Genomic DNA, 21,629 nt, shown 5'->3' with positions numbered 1-21,629 from the left:
AAGGTGGTCTTACTATAGGAGGTTGATGGTCAAAAATTCTTTGACCCTCAGCACCTAAAGCACTATATAACATTGCATTTTTTCTGACAGGAGAACATTTTACAGCATCAATGGCAATAATATAACTATTAAAAGATTTAAACCATTGAGCCAACTTAATTTTTGGGGTGCCTGGTTCAGGAGAAAATGGAGATGGAAGGACTGCAGTTTGCTGAGCCATAATGAAATCCTAAAAGATTCTATAATGTAGATAAAATACGTAAAGGAAATGCTATAAAATAAAACAGTAAATATAATATCAACAATAACATAAAGCTGTGTGCAACAGCGTAAATGAAGCACAAAGTTCCTAAGTTTGTTGTAAGCTGTGTGCATCAGCGTAGATAACACACATATTTTAAAATGAAGTCTGTGTAGGTCATCAAAGAGAAAAAAATACGTTTTAGTTCAAAATTTAAAATAAAGAAATACTTCACTTCAAAAATATCTAGGTCCGTAGCTGTATGTGTAAGCGCAGTTGTTTAATCCATAAAAATCGGTTAGACACGACGATGCTTGCGTGTTGCTTGGTTACCGAAAATGACTAGTACGCAGTGAACATCACGTGATGACATGGACGTCGACGTGTGAACGTAGTGATGTTTTCCGGCGCTTTGAGACCCGGAATGAAGATGGCAGGAGATTCGAAGAAGCGTCACTGAAGCACAGGGAGCGATTCTTGAAGACAAAGAATTCGAAAGAAGCAGGTAACTGTCATCTCGTTAGTTTGAATGGCGCAATCAAAGGGGAACTTTAAAAATTGACAAAAAATGTTAAATACATTAAAATTTGTATTGAGAAGTGTGTGAAAAATAAGGCATTCAAAAGAATCGAAAGAGTCAATATATCGCTAATGAGGAAAATGAAATGCAGAAACACGCATGAAAATGGTGACAGATTTTTTTAAAGAAAATAGTTCCAAAGCATCGAAGTACACAAGAATAAGAAAAGTACATGAAGCGCAGCTCTCAATAGATTTTTATAAAATCTTAGAATATTAAATAATAAGACTTATCTTGACAGTAGCAGTAGCAGGTGGTATTCAAAGTGTTCAAAGTTGTTCAGCAGAAGTAAATTCAAGGTTGTTCAGTAGAAGTGAAATCAAGTGTTCAAGGTCCAACAATAGTATTCAAAGAAAGCCAGTTCATGAACACTAGAGTCTGGCAAGATCTTCCTCAATTAATCTCGCATCTGTGCGTGAGTTCAGGGAAGTGCTGACTTGACCACCTCATCGCCAAATTATGTTATGTCCAAGGATCACCAGTAAGAGACGTAAACTTATGAATTTAAGTATATTCTTGAATCACAAGTACAGCACTAGATCAGTCAGAGTGTTCTTCCATCAAGCTTCAATCTTCAACTGAAGATCAGAACCTCAACATTCTAAGATCACCTAGCAACCCAAGCACTTGGATAAGGCAGTCTAATGGAGAACACACTACATACAAAATAACTATGAAAACATAGGATATAACAAAAACACATTCAAATTCACTATCCATGTTGTGCTAACTCAAGCACTAGTGCTGCCAAACTGTATTTAATTTAATATTAGAATTTCGGAAAAGAAGGTCGAAATTTCAAACTCCGTAATACAAATAGTAGAACAAAAAGCTGCAGTGAGAACGAATAGTTTTAGATATGATGTTAGTCAAGGCCTTTTGATTTAGCTTAAATGATATGTGAAAAAGTTGAACTTCATGGTAATTTGCGAGCCCTATTAGCGAAATAGCTATTTTTTAAACTTTAATTCATTGCATTTAAGGAATCTCAATTTGAGATTCCTTAAATGCAAGTAATCGCAATTTAGCGAATTCTTAATGTGCGATTTTTGCATTTGGGATGCTGCATCCCAAATGCAAAAATACCGGTTGCAAAGGGGCAGATTCTGAGAATCCGCCTCTTTGCGAGCGGTTTTTAGCTTCATGCATCTGGGCCCAAGTCTCTTAAACAGGGTTTTTCATCATTACTTGATCTTCTGTTGGCCCATTGAGGTAACATGGTCATCACGGCTCTCCCGAACATCAAGATAACAGGACTTTCACCTGTGGTTTAGTGAGGGGTCAAACGGTAAGCTCAAAGAGTACAATTTAAGACAGTTTTAAGAGTGAGCTTTTCCAAAACAGCACGCTGAACAGATTTCATGAAATTACTAACGAAATGTGCGAGCAGGACATTGCCATGGGTCAAAGAGTTGTGCTCTACTGATGTTTTACATTAAGATGACTTAAAAAGTCTTTGAATTCTTGACTGTTGAAAGGTGGACGATTGTCAGATTTTGGAATTGGAGGCACATCCCATGTCGCGTAGATACCATCTAGTCTCTCTATGATTCTTTCTTGAATGGTGGATGAGAAATCTGCTATCAAGGGAAATCAAGAATATTAATCAACAATCATCCATTAGGAGATGTCTATTGTAAAAGGACCGAAGAAGTCAACAGTAATTCTTTCCCATTCGTGCTTTGGCAACTATGATATTTTTAAGTTGTGTTGAGTGGTTTTCAATGAAAGTCAGTTGTATAGATGACAAACCTTCAGTTCTCTTTCAGCTCTCTCATCGAGATGGGGAAACCAGACTCAGTCTCAGAGCTAATTTTGTGGCAATGATTCCATGATGACTCTCCAGGATAACAATTCATGAACCTCTCAGCATAATGCCTTCCTGAGTAACAGACAGTACAGCTTTGACAGTTTTAAACATCTTGTATTCACTGTCACTGGTAAGAGGTCGAGTGTGCTGGTTCGAAGACTGATGTGCGATAATGTCTTTCAGTTTTAACATGTCACTATCTTGACTCGTGGAAAAGACAATTTGTTCCAATGTATTGGCAGATGGTGTGCTGGATTTCACAATGATATTTATGTAGGCTTTACCTGTCTTAGAAGGTGTACCATGGCATTGTAGAAGCACTTGTGAGAGGTAGTCGGCAGGGTTTTGCTCTTTTCCTGGATGGTGCAGAATTGTGTAGCTGTGTTCTTGTAATCGTAGATCCCAATTTCAATGCAAGGAGGTGTCTTGGCCTTTAGATTGCCAAAGATGGTCAACAACGCTTGATGATCTGTCACAAGCATGAAAGGTTTTCTATATAAGAATATGAAGAAATGTTCACAAGCCCTCACCATTGCTAAACTTTCTTTCTCAGGTTGTGAATAAGCATGTTCGATTTGGACTTCTTAGGATGGACTTTTGTTTCAGTTTTTATACCCAATTGTAAATAGACTTTGTCCCTGATATTCCAGACACTTCATAATTTGCCCACCCTCCTCAACATTTAATTTCCTCTCTGAATGAGGACACAATGTTTTTCATCTTGTGAAATCACAATGACAATTTCTTTTTTCTCAAATATGAACATAAAAACATATATCTTAAATTAATAATATATAAAATGAAAAAGAAAAATCTTTTGTAGTAAGTGGTTGTAGATGTACTACTATGCAATTGTCTGACATGATTATGAAGTGTGGAGGGATACAGATGTTGTGAAATAACTTCATACATATTACCAGCATGAACTGTTACATGAAAACACTCACATTAATACTTACAAGTTTTTAGGTTAGGATTCATAAAGATCAAAGTTATACATATCTGGATTTGTGAGTCTTTGAAATATTAGCATGTTTAAATACTTGTTTAAATGAGAGATGTTAAGAGAGTAGTGTAGGGAATTAGGGAATGGCTATAATGTCCTGGGGCTAGGTGGTTGTCCATGTTTCCAGCTACACACTACAGGTTCTACTTCTGGTTGTCTCTAGGGTGGGGGGGGTGGTTGTAGGGGGTAGGGTTTGTGGTTGTGGTAGTTGAGGTAGAGTTGGTGCCGTTGTGGGTGTTACAAGGGTATTCACACCAGGATTAGTGGAAGGTGTTGGCCTTATAGGTTGTGATACCTCTGTAAAATCAGGTGAATGCCATGGGCTTGCAAATTGACATTGGCATTTGTTTGTTATTGCTTCAATCATTTTTTTGGTCAAGGCATGTTGCCCTGTACTCTCTTCCTTCAAAAAATGAGGATGTTTTGTGTTTTGTTATGGTACCCCTGATTCCTTTTGTTTCATGCAGATACCCGTAAGGCGACGACCCATATTGTACCAAGAAAACCAAATTGAATTTGTTATTATAAAAAAATGAAGATGTTTATGTTTCATCTTTTCTGTCTCTTGGTAACATTTCACAACATTCTCCAAGACATGGATCCCCTTGTCCCATTCGAAGAATTCCTATAAGGTGCTCCGCAATCTCACACAGTCACATTATTTTCACAGAAATCTCTAAATACAGTGGATTGCAGCCACAGAAATTGATTGTCCCAGAGGAATGAATTTGATCATGTCCCAACATCACATAAATTGTTGTCGTCCATGACTGAGAGGGTTGCTATTTGGGATGTTGTGAGGGAGAGCTCTTTTCCTTCATGACTGACCTTTCCTTGAGATTAAAAATGAAAGAAAACAGGATATACATCTTCATAGGAGGGTTTGTTCAGGTGAGTCAGCTGTGGTACCTGAAGTCTAAGAGCAATGTTGGGGTGAATCCAGTGTTTCCTGGACAAGCTTTCATACTGGTTAGTTGCTGGTGACAATGTAATAACAATCTTAGGAGAGACCTTGGAGGAGGACTGCTGCTCTGACGTGAGGTAATCTTTGCAGATTGTTTTTGAGTGGGGCCAATAAAATCCTCCTTCTTTTCCTGCTCCTTCTCACACTTTTCATCCTCCCCTGCACCTCATCTTCTGCAGCAATTGTTGCCAAGATAGCTCCTTGGAGGAGTGAGTTTTCACCGTTATCCACTTTTGGTTGGTGCAATTCCAATGACATGTTGACTAGTATCTACAAGAGGAAGATGGCACTGAAATACATATAATAATGCTTGTGCTTAGTACTTCACCAGACTTGCTTTAAATAGATTTCTCAAACAAGTCACACATTAACTTGCTGATGTGAGTGCTTACATATGAAGATAAAAGTAGATCCATGCATGGAATTACTAACATGCAATGGAATCTCAACTGCTCCAGCCATGGATTTCTCCCTTGTTTCCCTCCGCCGCATTAGGAAGTACCCCGATCCAGCTGCTGCAACCAAATTGCTCGTAATCATGACTGCATGGGAGGAGGAAGGATTAAAAGGCGATTAATATAAACAGTTTAGTATTTGAAGGGTGATATAGGGGTTTTGTTTGAGGGATATTAGTGTGATGTTCACATAACAGTGTAGGGTGGAGGAAGGACAGAGCTGTTTGAGTGGTTGTACAATAACTTGCTTAGTTCTTACCTGACTTTACCTAGTGTTGTCTCCAACAGACAGGTTGATTAGCCAATCAGGGTGCATTGGAGAGTTGTGAGATGAAGCTGGGATACCGGTCTATCCTTATAAATAGCATTGCCACCTGAATACTGCAAAATTTCTTCTTCACCTGCCAATGCTCATCCTGCTAATTCTTTGTAATGTTCACCACAGTGCCTGCCTCTTCATCCAAAGTATTTACAGAGTCCGTGCCCTCCTAACACAAGGTTGTCTTCTCTGGCCCATCGAGGTTGTATGGAGACAAACTATGTACTTGCTTGTAGTGTTTGTTCACAAATGTAACTATATCGACTGTCTCCTCCTCAGAAAAGTTCCTCTTCCACCTGAGATTGATGGTCTGTATCTTGGAGGCTGGATATGGTTCTGTTTTGCTGCAGGTTTTGTAGACAAGGGGAGGAAGGCATAGCCTAAAGTGTGGGCTCTGTTTATATATATATTTGAAAGTGAATCGGTGTCAGATGTGTGTGTTTTGGGTACTATGTCTAGCATGTGACTATTCTCTTCCATTTGAGATCTCCAGCTAAATAGATGACATATGAGTAGTGGACATATCCACCCCAGTGGCAGGCCTCTCCACCAAACAGGCAGAATGCAAAATGCAGTTGTAAATTAATTTGTTGTGAATTTTGGGGTATACATCCAGCTGCAGGACGTTCCATCCACTCATTTGAAGACTAAACGTAGGTCTAAATCTCCATTTGGAAACGGTAAATAGAAAAACAGTGGAGCGTTACATCAGGGTGTAGGAATAGATGTGTATGTGAACATATATACATTTGCAAACTTACTTTTGTGAACCAGGTCCCAGCTCTTTACACACAAATGAGAAGAAATGCGCAGAGAGCAAATGTCAGACCGCAGAAAGATGAACAGCTTGACATAATGGTTAAAATCTATAGCCTAGTGTCAATCAATCAATCAATCAATCAATCAAATTTATAAAGCGCGCTACTCACCCGCTAGGGTCTCAAGGCGCTGGGAGGGGGGTCCATTACTGCTCGAAAAGCCAGGTCTTGAGTTGCTTCCTGAAGGAGAGATGGTCTTGGGTTAGCCGTAGGTGGAAGGGGAGGGAGTTCCAAGTCTTGGCCGCCAGGTAGGAGAAGGATCGTCCTCAGGTGGTGGCTCTGCGAATGCGTGGGACGGTGGCGAGGGCAAGGCTGGTCGAGCGGAGCTGGCGGGTGGGCATGTAGAAAGTGCGGCGGTTGTTGAGGTACTTGGGGCCCAGGTCGTGGAGAGCCTTGTGTGCGTGAGTGAGGAGTCTGAACGTGATCCTCTTGCTGACGGGGAGCCAGTGCAGGTCTCTAAGGTTGGCGGAGATGTGGTTGTGGCGGGGGATGTCCAGGATGAGTCGTGCGGATGCTTTTTGTATGGGCTGGAGTCTTTTCTGTAGTTTGGCTGTGGTTGCCGCATAGAAGGTGTTCCCGTAGTCCAGTCGGCTGGTGACGAGTGCCTGGGTGACGTCTTCCTGGTTTCTGTGGGGATCCATCTGAAGATCTTTAGGAGCATGCGCAGGGTGTTGAAACAGGATGATGAGACGGCGTTGACTTGTTTGGTCATCGAGAGGGAGGAGTCCAGGATGAAACCCAGGTTTCGTGCGTGGTCCGTTGGCTTGGGGGTGGTGCCCAGGGCCGGGGGCCACCAGGAGTCGTCCCAGGCGGAGGGGGATGATCCCAGGATGAGGACTTCCGTCTTGTCTGAGTTCAGGTTCAGGCAGCTGTCTTTCATTCCTTCGTGTATGCTGGCTCTGGCGGTGGCGGGGTCGTTGGTGAGGGAGAGGATCAGCTGAGTGTCATCGGCGTAGGAAATGATGTTCAGGTTGTGTTGGCGTGCGATGGCTGCGAGGGGGCTCATGTAGACGTTGAAGAGGGTGGGGCTGAGCGAGGATCCTTGGGGTACGCCGCAGATGACTTTGGTAGCCTCGGATCTGAACGGGGGGAGGTGGACTCTCTGGGTTCTTCCGGCGAGGAACGAGATGATCCACTCCAGAGCCTTCTCTTGGGTTCCGGAGTTCTTGAGGCGCTGTACTAGAGTGCGGTGGCAAACTGTGTCGAATGCTGAGGAGAGGTCCAGGAGGATGAGGGCACCTGTTTCCCCTTTGTCGAGCAGGGATCTGATGTCATCGGTGGCTGCGATGAGGGCGGTCTCGTTGCTGTGGTTAGCTCGGAAACCGGACTGGGAGGGGTCGAGGGATCCGTTTGTCTCGAGGAAGGCGGCGAGCTGTTTGTTGACGGTCTTCTCGATGACTTTGGCAGGAAAAGGGAGGAGCGAGATGGGGCGGAAGTTCTTGAGGTCGGTGGGGTCCGCTGTTCGTTTCTTCAGGAGGGCGCTGAGCTCGGCGTGTTTCCAGCTCTCCGGGAAGATCGCGGTGGTGAAAGAGATGTTGATGATGTCCCGGAGTTGGGGTGCGATGATGGAGTCGGCCTTGTTGAAGACGTGGTGGGGGCAGGGGTCGGTTGGGGAGCCAGAATGGATGGTGTTCATTGTGCAGGTGGTGTCTTCGGTGCTGACCGAGGTCCAGTTGCAGAGGGTGGTGGTGGGGGGCGTTGGTTCGGTGGTTGGGTGCATGCATGGCCTGTGCACCGAAGCTGTTGTGTATGTCGGCGATCTTGCGGTGGAAGAACGAGGCGAGTGAGTCACAGAGGTCTTGCGAGGGTGTGATGTTGTTGTTTCCAGCGCTGTGGTTGGAGAGCTCTTTGACGATGCTGAAGAGTTCCTTGCTGTTGTGGGTGTTGTTGTCCAGTCGTTCTTTGAATGTTGTCCTTTTGGTGGTGCCGATCAGCTGGTGGTGTATGCGGGTGGCATTCTTAAGGGCTAGTATAAGTATAGAGTTATACTTGTGAAAAAGTTACTCTAGTTGTGTGGCCATCCACAATTGTTTTGGACTGATGATGATGACTGTTGGATTTTAAAACTCTCCACATTGGAACACTACTGTCTGGTCTTCAGTGTATGTGCTCTGACCCCTAAAACAAGTTAAAATTGGATAATCCTCATTTGGCATATTTAAGTTTACAGTAAGGCTACAATATATAGAACAGGAAATACACCCTTGGCATGGAAGTTACATTGCATCTGTGGACTGCAGCACATATTGCGCCATCCACTCAGATGACAATGAAAACATGTTTTCATGTTTTTCAGGCCTGTTTGTGTTGCCTGACTTTTTCATTTCTTTAACCCACAACCAGGCCTCTCAAAATAAGCCTTTTTGAAAAGATAGAAACTTACTTTTAAATAGTGAATCACCCCAAGTAGTTAATCCAGCCCATAAGGAAGGTGCCTAGTATTTAAATGTGGCACGTGTAAGAATTTGAGTTTGGCATGTTCCTATAGTTCCTGGCCCTTGAAAGCTATTTTCACTGTGTAGGTGCTGTGGCTTTTTCTGTGAGAAACGCAAAAGTATATTTAAAGTGCTATTTTTGTAATTTTGGCTTAGAAATGTCTAAATAGCCTATTGAAACACTATTATTAGTATTTATTACAAATTGTAACCCAGGGTGAAGTTGGCATGCTGCTTATTTTGCCCCGAGAAGCACCATTTAGGAAGTTCCAGGGCTTTAACTTGAAAGAGGCCAGGGTGAAACCTGCCCATTCATAGTTTATTGTAAAGTGAGACCTGGACAAAATGAGCCATTTCACTTCAAGGTACACTCTAGTCACCCAATGCCACTCTCAGGAGACGGAAGTTGGTTCTCAAACCTGTGTGGTGCAGAGAGATAGGAGGGGACTGCTCATTTTTATACATATTTAGTATGACTTTGACTCATAGCACTGTGGTCTAGTGGAGCTGCAAAGTGATATTTGGGTGTAAATCTGCCAAATGCACTTTAGATTATATTAATTCCCTTGACATGGCCCACTGCTTATGAGCATTTGGATGTTAAAAACATGCATGTGGAGGAGCTGCCTAACCTAAATATAGCTGTTGCATTTAATGCATTGTCTAGTCTTCCTCAGAAATAAGCTTATTTTTTTGCATTATAGGTTGCACTGCATGAATATATACTTCCAGTGGATTATCGAATATATTTTTTCCAGAATGCCTTCCCAGATAATACTCCATCCAAAACAAAATGGTTGAATACAAGTAATTTCATCAACAAAATGTTCAAAATCAGCTGTCAATGCAAGCCTGCAACATTACTTTCTAGGCATATGTTTTATCTCAGTCCTGTATGAAGGCATATTAAAGCGATGAATTACATTGTAAGGATTCAGCGTATTTTAGGATCTGCTTTACTCTGCAAAACATGTTTCTATTTAACAGATGGCTATCTACAAAAGTCCGCCTCTGAAACAGAAATATGATTTTGTTTCATGAAAGGATACATCATCAAAAGGATTCACATCTAAGGGCTTTCACTCTGGGAGAATTGTATTTTTAAAACTGTTGAGCAAGAGTTTGTAAATAAGGATTTATTAATTTGAAAAGTCACTCTAAGATTATGCCTGCGCTTGGAGCAAATTTCTGACTATTTCTGAATTCAGCTCCTTCTCAAGTGAATCAACGTATCTAATGGAGAAACAGGGATGAAGTTAGGACCACAAGTGATGGTCTGCAATGGAGGTGAATGCATGGGGTAAGAGGTGCATGTGGACACTGGAGGCATTCCAATTCACTGGAACAAAAATGTCATCCAAAATGTGTGAATTAAATCTGTATGATCCTAACTTTACATGCAACTTAGATGTTCTGCTCAATGGGAACATAAAACATGAATTGCAGACTGTATTGTCTGGTATGAACTCAGCAACATTAAAGGCATATCTACATTAGGTGGTTAGATGCTACAAGGAGGCGTGTAGAGGCACAATGCCAACCTCTAGTCTGTTTGGTCTTTACGACATAGGGATACTCTGTGTGGTAAGATGATGAAAACGACATGTAAAAAGGCCCATCGAGGAAATACATGTCTTATATCAGAGGCCACTCATGCGTGCCTCCTTGTTGGATTGGCAGGCCCCTAAGGTTCTGTGTGAGCTGCTGGGAGCCTCATCACAGCAAGCAATACTTCTCAAGATATCTTCCTTTGAGCCACCAGAGGATCAGAAGACCAGAAACACTCTCATCATTTTTAAATTGAACTTTTCCTAAGAAAGGATTGGTGGAGGGCTGGTCCAACAACCTTACCCAGGGTGTGGGGTAGCCAGTCTATCTATTTCATAACCCCACCAGGGAAAAACACCACCAACACAGACACCATTAGGCACATCAAACCCCTGTGAAGACAAAGTTACTCTCCAGCAGCAGCCACAACAAAGGCCCTGAGAACTGATGCTAATGGTCATCCAATAAGCAACAGAGTAGACCCTAGCTTATTTGCAAATGATTTACGTGGTACTTTAAGGGACCACAAAAGTAGTCAATTGTGTTTTAGAGGCCCACAGAAACAGTGATGGACCTCACATTAGCACCTCTATATATTTGAAAAAAGAGGTGCCATCAATCTTTCAGGTCTCAGCATTAGTGATAACAGGAAAGATAGAGTTGTATTTTTATTTAAGTGTTTCTGACATCAACATTTTGAAATTCTCTAGGAGTACATGGAGCTGTTATGTTGCAGGATCTCTGTAAGGCAATATAGTTTAGTGTTAGAATTAAGACTTCCAGGGTAATGATCGTTGTTTCACACTATTTACTTTTGGAAGTGTCACAATGTCCATTAGATTGGCTTGTGAGTAGTGAAATTCAAAATGCATACATATTTGTTAAACATCTTGAAAGATGTTTCATTAAAATGCTAATGCCAAATATATGGTAATGCCCTGAAACAAAGCTGTTACAAAGTTAGTAGGCCTTGCTTTCATAATAGCATATCACTGGCAGGCTGTAGATTTATATAAGTGCAGTCTGGATTTTGGGGTAAGTATCTGTTTATGTATGAACTATTATAGGTGGCCAATGTTGATTTCATCAGTATTATATGAATATCTCAGTAAATAGGATTTCTGAAACATTTAATTCCTTTAAAGAAGCTGCTGGAGTACAAATGGACAATTTCCAATCTGATTAAAGACACTTCAGATCAAGTTCTTTATCAGTTCTTTACTGCTATGAAATATTGTATAACCGATAGGGTCTATAAAGGGTCTACTGTTAGCTTATAGTAGATGTATCTGTCTTCTGACGAGGACCCTTTTGATTCACCAAGCAAGGTAGTAGGTTTTCATATTCATTGTTAACAAAGTATTTAGATATGGATTTTCAGACTGCCAGTTTGGCTGACAAGTTTTAGAGTTCCAGTGGAATGATGGAGATAAGGCTTTTTTACTAGGTGGACTCTGACTCCAGAACATATTTGAGTTAATCCCTTTGTTTTCTCTTGTACCTAAAAACACATATCTTTATAGTTTCACTTCTTTGTTTCTTAATATTGATGATTTTGTGTTTTTTCCAGTTCTGTTTTTTACAATTAATTCTCTGCTAGTTTCTCTTCATTTTATTTTAATTAGAAATTGTACTTTTCCTTTTTTCCCCATTTTTGCTGTTCCATTATATATTTTATAAATATTAAGCGAGAGAGAGCGGTTATGCCAAGTCCTTATTGATAGAGGTGGAGTCACATTGCTAATCACTGCTGGACAGAAATGCTATTGTAAATCTGAATTTTGACAACATTATTTCTTTTTCCTCTGAACCATATTATTGGAAAGGTACATGAAGCATAACTGTATCATTCCTTTTATAGTTAGCTGTTTTTTGTCTCCAAAGTAAAAAGAGATTTCACGTAAATTATTTAAATGGAATTACTATTTTTTCCTAAAAAAATATACAGAGGGTGATAACAGTTTTTAGTCCGAATTGTAGTCATAGTTTAAATTATGTATCGGTGCCTCTACATTCACTTTAAGTCCTGTACTGAATTTGAAGATCACATGAAGCCTTGTTTTACTGGCCAGCTCTCAGAATGGCACAATAGGTGCTGCAGGCCACAGGTGGCATTTAACCTCCAAGCCCTGAGTGCATTTTCTTCAGCATATATTACGGCTTGTAAGCAAGTTAAATATTTCCAGCTGCAAGCTGAGGAGCATAGGCATGTTATTCCTACTCTAGAGCCGAAATTGAAGGGAAATCACAGAAAAGATTGTCATTTCCATCACAATTGTTTTAAAAAAAGGACCCTATTTTGTCAAACAAGTTTTTAAATCATACTGAAACACACTTTGCTGCTTAATTGAGTCACAGAAAAAAATAAACATATGACTGTAGTGCTAAAATTCATTACCTGCAATTATCAAAATTCTCAAGGTTTTTAAGCAAAATAACACAGCCCCATTATTTCACTTACTATTTCTTGACTACTGTGTACATTTTGAAGTAGTCTTTGTGACACTTTCATTCAAATTTGTATTTCACTACCCTCTAGGGTACAGGGTTTTATTTCACAGTATCAAGAAGTGAACATCTAAAGCTACATACAGATAAACAACTAATATTGTGTTTTAAGTGGTTGTTAATATTGAGAATTGAAACATACCAAGTACGAGTGAATAGTGTTATTTGAAAACATGCGGTCTGATTTAGGGTTTGACAGACAGTGAAGGGTCCGCCCGAGTGTCAGAAGGCATTAAGTCCTGTATCCTGACTGAACTTTGCCAACCAAATTTGTTGCAGAGGGTGTGGCATTGAAACTGCTACCTTAAAAATACTTGATAGTTTCCATGAATTGGTTTACAAGGGTGACACTTGTCATACTTGAAGTTGACCACCACTGGCTTCTCAAGATCCTCTAGTCCAGTACGTGCTTCTAAGGAAAAGCCCTCAATTGGTTCACCTCCTTCCTCGCAAACCACAAATAACTGGTTAGTTTGGGTTCAGGTATTCTTAACCCAACCAGTTTCATCGGATAAGGATCTACACTCCCACACCAGTGCTATGCAAACTGTTTCTGATGCCATTGTAAAATATAGTGGAGAAGGATGTGTCTACCAATATTCTATTGACACCAAGGTGTACCTGGACACAAGCTCGCTTGAAGATATATATGCATCCTTAAAAAGTTAATGGAAAAACTGCATGACTGGAGTACCTCAAAGTTCTTCAAACTCACCCTGAAGAAAATAGAACTCTTCCATCTCCAGAAATACACCCACAAAAATTCAATAACAGTACAACAATTAAAACTAACTCTTTTCCTCTGAAGTTACTTCATTGGGCATCTGGATTAACCCATCCATATCATTGACATCCCATTTCAACCATACAGCAAATATAGTTCAGAATGCCACATGTCTACCCTAAAAAACATAAACCCTTCCTATCACCAATGGACGTCCATCTTGTGATCAATAGCCTGGTAATTACCCACATTGACTATAAGAACATAACTCTCGCGGGGACACTCTGTTTTAGAGTAACCAGTCGCTTTATAAATGGCTTCTATTCTATTCTATAACAGTCACTAGGTTTTCACTTTGCCCTCTTAAGCGTTAACCATTCAGCTTCGTGTCTGGTCCGCACAACCTCAAAAATAAGACCACATCACCGTTCTAGTACGCAAACTTCACTGGCTCCCCAATAAGGCCAGAATTAGGTTCAAATTGGCATGCATACTTTTGAAAGCCATTCACTTGGCACACTCACATTTTCATGATCTATCACAAAATGTTTCTGGAGGAAACCTGCAACTAAAATTGAACAAACTGAAAATTCAGTCTCAACATTTAAAATTCTTCTACGGAGCAGCAACAACCCTCTGGAACTGGAAATTAAGCCCTCCTAAATTCCTACAAGAAATTAAAAAAAACTCTATTTAACTGCTATCTGAATCAAATCCTGAAATAAAATGGCCTTTATGTTCTCCTCCTCTCCATCTTCCCGTATTCACCCCATTCTTCTTCTGCCCTACTTCTGTCCCACTCTCCTTCATTTCTTACTATCTTTATTCTTCCCAATCCACACCATCTACTCCCCAAACCTATGTTCTCCTACCTCCAGTTTTCACAACATTCAGTAATAATCTGGTCTTTGGTAGCTCGTTCCGATCCTACTTATGCTCTTGTGTAATTCAAGACTTTTGTCTCTCTTATTTTGTTTAGAGTAAATCACACTCCAGAGTAGAGTGGTATCATGGGAGAATATAAAAGAATTAGCAATTACATTTTTCATCTCTTACTAATCATTGTATTTAATTATTCCTAAATGAGAAGACACCAAATGTCATTTGAGATGTCGTCAATGATGTCATCAGAGATGTCCCTGACCATGATAGAAGGATCTTTTAGCCTCAGTGACTGCAGATTGCAACTGATTTTTTGAGTCTAGCACTAGGCAAAGCTTTGCAATCAGTCTAGCTACTAGTACTGGATATTAGTTTAAGCCCCAGAGTTTAGCGTTATGCATTACTACAAAAAGTAGGCAGAGTCTCCTTAAAAAAGCAAGAATTTCTTAAAAGCCCCCAGGACACCATAACTAGCCTCTTTTACTGCTGTTCCTCAACAACTAATTCATATGTTACTTGTTTTCTTCTGCTGTAGCCTTTGTTTTTTATTTTGCCTAGTTAAGTTGTTATATTCTTTTAAAAAGAAAAATGTGCTGCTTCTTTGAACATGTGCCACACCTTCATTTTTTATTTTTACATTTTAGCCTGGAAGGATGTGTTGACAGAATATCCATGTCAGAATACTACCTAAATAAATTATGGGGCAGATTTATGTTAACTGGCGCATCCGGAGGGATGCGCCAGTTAACATGCGCCACAGTGCGCCACAGCTACGCCACCCATGGTGCGCTGCATTTATGATGCGGCGCACCATGGGGCAAAAACGGCACAGATGCGTGACGCATCTGTGCCGGAAATGTGGCGCATTGCTAGAGTTGCGTCGCAAGCGCGACGCAGCTCCAGCAATGCTCTGGGGGGGCCTATTCTTTCAATGCTGCCTCAAGCCTTACGCCTGCTTCAAGCAGGCGCAGGGTTTTGACGCAGCATTGCCCTGAAAGTGACTGAGTGAAATCTCATAGATTTCACTCAGCCACTTTCAGGAGGCGTTCCTGCGCAGGAACGCCCCCCCTGCGCAGGAACGCCTCCTCATGGTGCAGTGCTGTACAACGTGACGCATCTCCTAGATGCGTCACGTTGTAAATAGGGCGCAAGGATGCGCCACGTTTCCGTGCCGTTGCGTCACGCAACGGCGGCGTAAACGTGGCGCAAGCCTTTCATAAATCTGCCCCTATGTGTTCTAAATATCGTCCACAAAAATATCACCTCATTTGAGTTAATAGCAGAAAATACGTAGAAATGTAGATGTCACTCGTTGTAATGTATTGTAATTACTGAAATCTTAACACTGTATATATTCTCCTCCTACACAGGGTATCAGTCACTGGAGAGCAGTTGTCATGTTTGAAACTGAAGTTGCTAAAGCAAGTTAAGTTTTGTTGTAGAATGGTTTTCCTGGGATGAAGGAACATGGCATGAAGAAATGACAGGCATATTTGTACCTATTTGGTATATATTATGTAGTACATCCTTCACGAAGGACAAACTCCAGTGCAAGCAAAAGAAGCTTTTCGTACAAACTAAACCGAGATTTCCAGGAAAAAGAAACATTTGAGCCTGTTTTGACGAAGCCAAATAAATAGCAATATGCCATTAATTTAACAGCATCTTTGCCATATAATACTAGCTATAAGGGCCTCAGGTGATAAATGCTTGGTTCTCATGCTGCCAGGCATTTCCATTGTTCTCCCTTTGACAGGGTAGCTGCATGACATCTCCAGAATGATCCTATCTGCACCTTAATGAAAAAAGACTTTACTTTCTGTGTGTGGCTAGGCACATTGTGAAAGTTGATCTCTCTTTCAAGCGGCTAACCTACCACAATCACACGCTTACGATATGGGTATGAAACGAAATTGATTTATTCTAATCATGTTCTGAGCAGTCCCTTACAGCCCTCTTTCCTTCTGTTCACTGTAGAGAAGGGTCTGCATATGATTAATTTCAAAATTACTATGATGGGATACATCATGTTTTAAGAACGCAGGTATGTTGGAAGAGGGTCGAAGTTCCGTGTGTTTGGTGGGGTTTCACGACGGGATACAGAGCAGTGATTGCTAGCAAGTAGTTACTGAGTAAACAGATGCAAGTGATAGCGCAGTGCGGGTGGCAAGATAAGGCCGGTTAAATTAGGGGAAAGGGTTTTAACTGCAGTACGTGAAACGTGACTAAGAATGGAGGGAGTAATCGGAACAATGACGGGAGGGAAGCTTCGACAGAGAGGATCTTGATAGAAGGTTTCATACTCTAAAAGTAGCGAGGGCAGCACGAAACAACTGGGGTGGATTGAGTTTATTTAGAGCCTATTTACAAAATGTTTCAAAAAACACATTTTCCACAAAAAACAGTTAGTCTAACTAGGGAGTAACGTGTGATTAAGCAATATGTGAAACAATTACCTGTATATAGCATAAGAATTAACGATTACTGAATGTTAGATGAGTATTCACTATGGCATGAAATAATGTTTATATAAGGGATAGTAATTGGTGTATTGTTTGTTTTTTAGCGATTCCCTGACGAAGGGCGCGAGTCGCCCGAAATGCATTGGGCTTTTTATTGAATAAACGCTGCTTCATACGATGGTTGCTTCTACTCGTGTTCTTTGAGAAGGTCCGGATGGACACTGATTGAGCATTAGAAACCTGAAAACATGGCAAATTCCTTACCGCGTGTGGATAAACAACAATGTTGATAAAAAATGAGTAACCAAAAGGAGAGAAAATGAATTAAATTTGAGTATCAAGGTTTAAACTGTCGCAACACAATATAAAGCCAAGGAAGGCTTCACACATGCTGTGCAATTGGTAGGGGGTGAGAACTCGCCCCCCATTTGAATCACGTTAATTTCAAAATTATGCATCTTCAATTGTGATCACTCACTGTCTTTCTACATGGCCAAATGCCCATAATATAACTTAACTAGGCCGTAGAACATTTTTCACATATAATAATCAAGAATTAATGAAACAATGCAGTAAAAATAAAAACAAACAAAAATATTGAAGAGGAAGGATAAATATAGACGCAAGGCTAGTTAAAATGCATTTACTTGGTCATTTAAGGGTGTTGTTAAATGTGTCTCTGGATCTACCTTTGCACATGCTATATAGAAACTTACTACTTCTACTACTATTACTACCAGTAGTACTTGATGGCTGCTAAAAATACTGTGGCTTATCCACCAATCCACTACTTCCACCTCTCCCCACATACAGAATGAGGGGAATGTTGGTTTTCCTAATATGAGTGCCACCGCCAGGGCTACATTGATGGCTGTCACCAGTAGAAATGGTATGAGAGGACCTGCTTTATCTGTAAATCATACAGGTTATAGGCAAGAAAAAATAAACACATTCTCCCCTTGTGCGTAAACTTCTAAAATGTGTGGGACATAGTCTTATTTCAGAGGTGAGTCTTCAGAAAAAACAAAAGTAATAACAGGTCCATTATGGTATCAGACATCATTATTTGTTCCCCCACGAAGCAGCACTTTCTCAGAGGCAGGATCTCTTTGGGGGAAAAACAGGATCCTGTGGCAAGTCATATGCTAAACGATGTCCTGAGAATTTAAGGGAGGCAAATCTTGGGGAAGGATCCTCATTAAAGACATTAGTATAAATAAAATAAACCATAATCCATGACCTGATCTAACTTATGTGTAAGGAAAGGGTACAAAGGTTCTATTTTTATTAAATACTAGCTGTACCCAGCCACACATTGCTGTGGCTCAGTCTGGTTAAATGGAAGAGAAAGAAAAGAGTAAGCACACATTTATAATATGTTTAATTTCACAATGCTTGTGGGTATACAATATGTTTTTGTGACTATTGTCTGTATGTGTCCCTTGTAGTTGTTGCACAGCAAGCAAATCGATAGGGTCTGTTCTGCCTTTCGATTAAAAACACGCACGTATTGTACATGCGCATATTCGAACGTTGTGTATATATAAACACGCGCTAATGTTGCAAAGTGAACCAACTCCTCCTCCTCCCTCCAAACCCCTTCCCAGTCTGCCATCCTGACACCCCTTTTCCATCCTAATATATGTAGACTATTGTCTCTATGAGTCCTTACTTAATGTTGCAAAGTGAACCAACTCCTCCCCCCACTTTCTGGTCTGCCATCCTGACACCAACTGTCCATCCGAATATATGTAGACTATTGTCTCTATGCGTCCCTTGTATTTGTTGCGCAGCAACCAAATCGATAGGGTCTGGTCGGCCTTTCGATTAAAAACACGCGCATATTGGACAGGCGCGTATTCAAATCCAACGTTGTGTATATATAAACACGCACTAATGTTGCAAAGTAAACCAACTCCTCCCCCCTCCCTCCACCCACTTCCCGGTCTGCCATCCTGACACCAACTGTCCATCCTAATATATGTAGACTATTATCTCTATGCGTCCTTTCTTAATGTTGCAAAATGAACCAACTCCTCCCCCGTCCCTCCACCCACTTCCCGGTCTGCCATCCTGACACCAACTGTTCATTCAAATATATGTAGACCATTGTCTCTATGCGTCCCTTGTATTTGTTGCGCTGCAACCAAAGTGATAGGGTCTGTTCGGCCTTTCGATTAAAAACACACGCGTATTGGACATGCGCGTATTCAAATCCATTGTTGTGTATATATAAACACACGCTAATGTTGCAAAGTGAACCAACCCCTCCCTCCACCCACTTCCCGGTCTGCCATCCTGACACCAAGTATCCATCCTAAAATATGTAGACTATTGTCTCTATGCGTCCCTTGTAGTTGTTGCGCAGCAACCAAATCAATAGTGTCTGTTAGGCCTTTCGATTAAAAACACGTGCATATTGGACACGCGCGCATTCGAATCCAACGTTGTGTATATATAAACATGCGCTTAATATAATCCAACGTTTTGTCAAAATTTCAAAGCAATCGGTGAATAACTTTCGTAGATTTACGATTTTTAACAAAAGAACATTTACATTTTTATTTACATAGAAGATGTGATATTGGCTGAAATTTATGTTCATCAAGATATCACATAAAATTAAGAATTTGGTCTACCCTTGTGCTTGTAAAGTTAAGATAATGCACACCTATTAAACACATTACAGCTGAGGAAAAGGCTTTACAGATTAGTTGAGAATATATGTGTCATCTCTCTTGTGAGTATTTGTGAAACATGGGATACACAGTAAAAGAAAATCAATATTTTTTCTGTGTAATGAGGTCTGCTACGCCAGAGGCGTAACTGATGGTGGAGCATACTTTGGTAGGCAATAGCCAGGGTGTGTGTTGTGGACAGGCATTTGTGTTGATGTGTATATTGTTGCAGGGAGTTGATTTGAATCAGATGTAGGATGAGTGTATTGAGTTTGTTGATGGGAATGGGAGGAGGCGATATGAGAGTTCACAGTGTTACATTGACCAGTAGATCTGTCCATCTCACTTTTCCATTCCTAGCAAGCACAAACAGGGATGTTTTGGGTAGCAGCATTCTTCTGAAATCACTATCTTTAACAAAGAATAGTTATAATGTGATACATGTACTCGTAGTTGAATGCAAGCAAAAACGTATGTGATTTGCTAGATATCTGCGTATACATACTGAATCAAAATTCTATGAAAGTAAATGCTATGTGTGTGAGAACATTCTACAAAAATGCAGCATTAATTCCGTTTGACTTCCATGCCAATGAACATTGATCTCAGTCTGTGATTAGTCACTAACACTTCCAAGTCCGTTCAGAATTGTGTTAAATTGTTTCTGGGAAATGGAGCCAAAAGATGAAAGCTCAAGGACTGCCTACCTTACATGTCACTGGTATTGTATTATAATTATTGGAACTTAAAACGATAAAGAAAGGCTGTCCTACTGCACAGACTATCAGCCAATTCAATATTTCTTTACCCCTCTTCCATATTCCTCAATAAATAGTTGTAGATTCTCAGTTGATTTTTGATTGTTGGTGTTCTTCAGGTAGGACATCATTTCCTGGTGCTCGGCTATAACTCAATAAAACCCCTTTAAATATACACTGCATCATCTGAGGAGTTATCCTTTGCAATTGCAATGCTGGAAGACAACACAACATATTTGGTGAGGAGTTTTAGTTTCTTGTTCAGGGTGGAGGCTATTGACCATACCACCAACCCGTGGATAGACAGTGTGACAAACATGGTGCATTTGTATATGTGATTGTAGAAAGCGCACCCGAAGGACTGAACATAGACCTTGTATTCGTGTTTCTAAAGGTATGTATAGAAGATGGTGGTTTGAAATGGCTGTCATAACGATGTGCGACTTCTCTTCTATATTTAATGGTGACATTGGTTGAGAAGTGTACCACTAAGATTGGCTATCTCATTTTGAAAACATTTTTTTAAGAAATAGCTCTTAATTTTTTGGTTGTATTTGTTTGTTTTTGTTTATTATGTAATTGTTATATTAGTTTGCTTCATTAGATTGCCATTTTATTCCCTATCAAATGTTGGCGTAATGCCATGGAGGCAGTTAGAATGGCACAACCATCTTTTTTCATAAGTGGGAGAACATGTTTCATCTTGTCTTCAATGGACAATAACTTGTTGATAGTTAATTTCAATAATGGGTGAAAACATTCTCCTTTGAGAAATCCAACCATGTTATTACATAATGTAGGTACATAAGGCAGACACATATATGGGAGTTTAAATGAACTTAACGTGGGGGAATGTGATGGTAACATTAGACATGTCTGTGAAATGTCAGTAAGAATATTAAAGTTACACTTTCAACCCCCCATCATCAGAATTTTGGAAAAACACTTATTTTTTGCAAGAAATCCCGAAGCGATGAGAGTATGGGCTCAATAGATTGGTTACAAGGGCGTCTTCACAATAGTTGGCCCCAGTGGTGTTGGTTGGTGTCCAAGGAATGGGCAATAGCACCTTTCTGTGTGTGCATTTAAAGGATGTGAATAAGTACCAATGGATAGATAGACACCCACTCCGCAACATCTCAGTGAAATTATAGAGTGAGTGGTGTGTCAGCACCATTCAATCACTGAAACTGGCATTTTATGTCTGTACTGATCACAGGTCTCCCATAAAAAATTCTCGGTTGATAAGGTTGTGTGCAGATGTTAATCACCAATGTGGGATCAATATTAAGAGTACATTTAGTCAATGGGCTCAAAAGAATGCTCCCAGTCCAGTGATAGGGACCTCACCATGTGGGTGTTTGAGAAGTAGAACGCCGGGTATAAAAAACAAATGTTGGTGAGTAGAGCAAGGTAATTATCAGAAAAAGTACAAAGCAAA

General features: G+C 40.5%; 1 protein-coding gene across 1 annotated transcript in view; it reads left to right on the top strand.

Moving 5' to 3' along the window:
• Positions 1–607: 607 nt before the first annotated feature.
• LOC147660707 (melatonin receptor type 1B) overlaps positions 608–21,629 on the top strand; it is a 54,770-nt gene continuing 33,748 nt past the window's right edge. Inside the window, exon 1 of the mRNA XM_086951520.1 lies at positions 608–746. Within this exon, the coding sequence (XP_086807646.1) occupies positions 608–746 (139 nt within the window). The remainder of the gene's footprint in view (positions 747–21,629) is intronic.

The sequence above is a fragment of the Lissotriton vulgaris genome, unplaced genomic scaffold (genome assembly GCF_964263255.1).
Source record: "Lissotriton vulgaris unplaced genomic scaffold, aLisVul1.2 SCAFFOLD_812, whole genome shotgun sequence".
NCBI lineage: Eukaryota > Metazoa > Chordata > Amphibia > Caudata > Salamandridae > Lissotriton > Lissotriton vulgaris.
Note: the sequence above shows the minus strand (reverse complement) of the source record. Positions and strands in the feature narration are given on the sequence as shown.